The 3602-nt window shown below is 33.0% G+C and overlaps 1 protein-coding gene across 1 annotated transcript; it reads right to left on the bottom strand.

The window, feature by feature from the left end:
* Positions 1 to 220: 220 nt before the first annotated feature.
* Positions 221 to 2400, bottom strand: LOC146904067 (Glutaredoxin family protein). Its single transcript, XM_085725761.1, has one exon. The coding sequence runs from the start codon at positions 1914 to 1916 to the stop codon at positions 618 to 620; it is 1299 nt and encodes a 432-aa protein (XP_085581887.1). The 5' UTR covers positions 1917 to 2400; the 3' UTR covers positions 221 to 617.
* Between the last annotated feature and the right edge of the window lie 1202 nt (positions 2401 to 3602).

Here is a 3602-nt window from a genome sequence, read left to right as displayed (position 1 = left end):
CGACATTGATACATATGAATATAATTGATTACATTTAATTATTATCTGTGTCGACCTATCTGTATTAATGTATTATCGGTGTCCGTGTTTCATACACAAACAAGTGTAAGTTTCCATTTGCAGATTCAATTTCAATTACTTCCGGAGTATAATGACAACCATATATTACAATTATGAAATTGCAGAAAAGATAACACATTGTTAAGTGGAAGAAAGCAAATGCTACTAAGTAATATTACCAATCTTTGTATTTGTAATTTTCTTTTGCAACTCTTTTGAATTTTACATGAAAGGAAATTTTATATATACCTTTCTATCTTTTTCTGTAAAATGAAAAGTATACACTTTGCAGCAAACTGCACTGGCTATGCAGAGGAAGTGATTAGAACATGTTATTCACTCTATCAACCATATCAAAGACTCAACTATACAGCAAAAATCTCACAAAAAAATACAAAATAACCCTGAATGATAAAACTCAAAATTTGGTGTAAACCAATGCTATTAGTACATGTCTGAAATCACAATGAGTTTGATAAAATCACGGTAACACATTATGATTCTCACAAACTCACAGATAATCGAAACATGTAGTAAACATCACCTGGAAGTTGTAACTAGTAGCAGCACACGGGGCAGCGAATTAGTCCATTTTCATTACAATCCGGACAACGTTGGAATCCAAACTCGCCTTCTTCACGACCATGATCATCATATTCTTCCTCGTCGTCATCACCATCTTCATAGTAGATTTTACAACTTCCAAAACAAGTTTCACAAGGAACAAACCTTATATCACCACAATTCTCACATCCACCACTACTATCCTCAATTTTCTCACAACATTCCAACAATTTCTCAAGCTTTCCATCTTCATGAAGTTTCTCAATTTCCTCAACTCCACCAATGTAATTCTTACCAACAAAAACCTTTGGCAATCTTCCTCCACCATACAAATCACCTAAAAGCTCTCTTAGCTCCTCCTTGAATCCTAAATGCATTGATACATCTCTCTCATCAACTCTCACTCCTAACCCTCTCAAAATCATCCTCACTTGGCAACAATCTTCATAAGTCTTTCTCACCCCTCTTAAGCTTGTGAAGTAGAACACAACCTTTTCCTTTCCACCAACCTTAACATCCACAAAAACATCATCTTTCATTTCCTCTTCATCAATTGATGTTTGTTTAAGGTAAAAAGGGCTATCTTGAGAGAGTTCTTGTAAGGATTTTCTAAATGATGAAATCACGTCAGGATCAAAATCAACTTGGTTGAGTTTTGATTCTTCCTCGGTAATTTGAAGCCACATTGATTTAGGAGGATCAACACCTTCACCACCATTGACATCAAAAGAGAAGCTTTTGAGGTGATTCGGCGATCGAAAAGGACTAATATCTTCAAGACCTTCCATTAACTCCCATGTGTTGATTGTTTCTGGTTCACCAGGTGGTGTTCTTGTTGGTGTCTTTGGAACAACTTTTGTTAACTTTTCTTCAATCATATTAGACCAAGTCTTTGCCTCAATCAACCCCATTGAAAATTCTTTCACTTTCTCATCACTCTTCAATGCTTCTTCCTTCTTCTCCTTCTCCCTTTTCTCATTTTCCTTTTCTTTCTTGAGTTTTTGCATTAAACTTTCTCTATCAAACCTAAAACTTTCACTCTCTTTAACTTTCCCATTACAAAACTTGAAATCATGAACGCCATTAACACTAGGAACAATCTTTTGATTTGAAGAAGAAGAATTGAGTGGTTTGAGAGTACCTAATGTGGTTGATGTGAGTGCAACAACATGGTAACTGTCATCTTCAGATTGAGGTGGGTGATGAACATGCATTGAATAGCTTCTTGGAACAGGTGAATAAGTATTGTTGCAATGTCTACATCGCTTTTGCTTGGAATTTGCACAACCCATTATCAATGGAAACTGAAAAATTTGATTTGATCAATGATAAATTTCCAAACTTTGATGATTTAAATTTGTGGGTCATAAATATATGAATCTGAAATGGAAATCAAAATTCACACATGCCAATTTTGGATATGAGAAAATGTAACAAAAATTCAAGATCAAATTTTGTTTTTTTTTTATGTGACAAAAAAAAGAACAAGAACAAAGGTACAAGGATGTTTGAAACAGTTTGAGATCAGAATTAAGGAACAAGTTTGTACGTGTGAAAAAGAGAAGAAATTTAGAAAGTGAATTATAAAAGAGAAAATTTTGGAAAATGATGAATTGAAAAGTCAAAAGATGAAGGCTGAGAAATTCATTGATCAAGCAAACTGTGGCTCCACTCTCTGATGATCTCACACGCTCTCTCTTCTCTCTTTAGAATTTTTTAGAGAGAGAAACGACAAAGTCTTCAAAGAACCAACCACAGTTGCAAAATATTAAGGATGTCATTTCAGTTTAGTTTGTTTGATTTATACGATTGAATAGGAAACATAGCTATTTTTTATTTCAATTTATTTTGTTAAACAAAAAATAATAATGGAAAAGGACCAATATGGGTCATTTGGCAATTTACATTGAGCTTGGGGATCTCAATCAATCTTTTAAAAATTGGATAATGTCGAACGGGGTGAGACTTTTAGATTATGATTTGATTGTATTAAATCTCTTAAATCGGGATTAATTTGTGATTGAATTGTCAAAATAATTGAACCCGGAGTATAAATCGGGATCTCAATCAATCTTTTATATGCAGAGGTCTGGGGTTCGAACCTCGGACACCGCACTTATTCACTTAGGTAAATTCTAGCAACTAGACTATTTGACAAAAAAAAATTTTGGTTTAAGTTTCAATTGGTTGGATCATCTGATTCAATTTCTAAAACATTGATCTTAGTACATATCTACATTTCAACAACTTTTAGATCCTATCTTATGATCTTAAAATTTGGGCCCTCAAAATTTAAGGAAAAACCTTGGCCTTCAAATTTTTTACTACAATTTAGATCCTCAAAAGAATAACTCATTTCTAATCATAATCTACTTTTTATTAGAATAATTTGGACTTTTAAAAAAATTTGTTGCTAGGGATAAAAACATCAATCATCATCACACCTACTTGTTAATATGAAAGAAATTTAGGTCATTTGTAGCAAGAAATCTGCTCTTTACCCAACATAAATTGCTCGCTCTCAACTGAAAATATAATATTACCCCTGCGTGAGTTAACTCACGCACCTTACACTTTCTGGGTGACTTAAGTCATTTAACAGCAACACAGAAACAGAAACACACATATTTTCAACTTCTCAAAATACAATTTTTCCCCTCCAGGTGCGATTTTCTTCATTCTTGCGCCATTCAAAGTCAATTTCTCCCACAATATCAAGTGTTGATTATCTTACTTCATTGCATGTTAGTTTTTAGGATTGTTAGTGATGAATTAAGTTAGGAATTGTAGTTTAGATGTTGTTTAGAGTGCAATGTGTTTGAAATTGTTTGATTTTAAGTTGATTGAAAGATGGACTCTAGGTGTTTGATAAAATGTCTCAATGAATTTTCTTTTGATTTTTTCAATGTTAATGATGAAATTAGTTAGAATTTGGTTTGTTAATGTTGATTATAGTTAGTTTGACTGCAATGTGGTAG

This window comes from Medicago sativa, chromosome 7, assembly GCF_051527215.1.
Source record: "Medicago sativa cultivar Bolivia chromosome 7, Bolivia_mono, whole genome shotgun sequence".
NCBI lineage: Eukaryota > Viridiplantae > Streptophyta > Magnoliopsida > Fabales > Fabaceae > Medicago > Medicago sativa.
Note: the sequence above shows the minus strand (reverse complement) of the source record. Positions and strands in the feature narration are given on the sequence as shown.

Coding starts and splice junctions, on each gene's coding strand:
- LOC146904067 (XM_085725761.1), bottom strand. CDS start 1,916: ATGGGTTGTGCAAATTCCAAGCAAAAGCGATGTAGACATTGCAACAAT.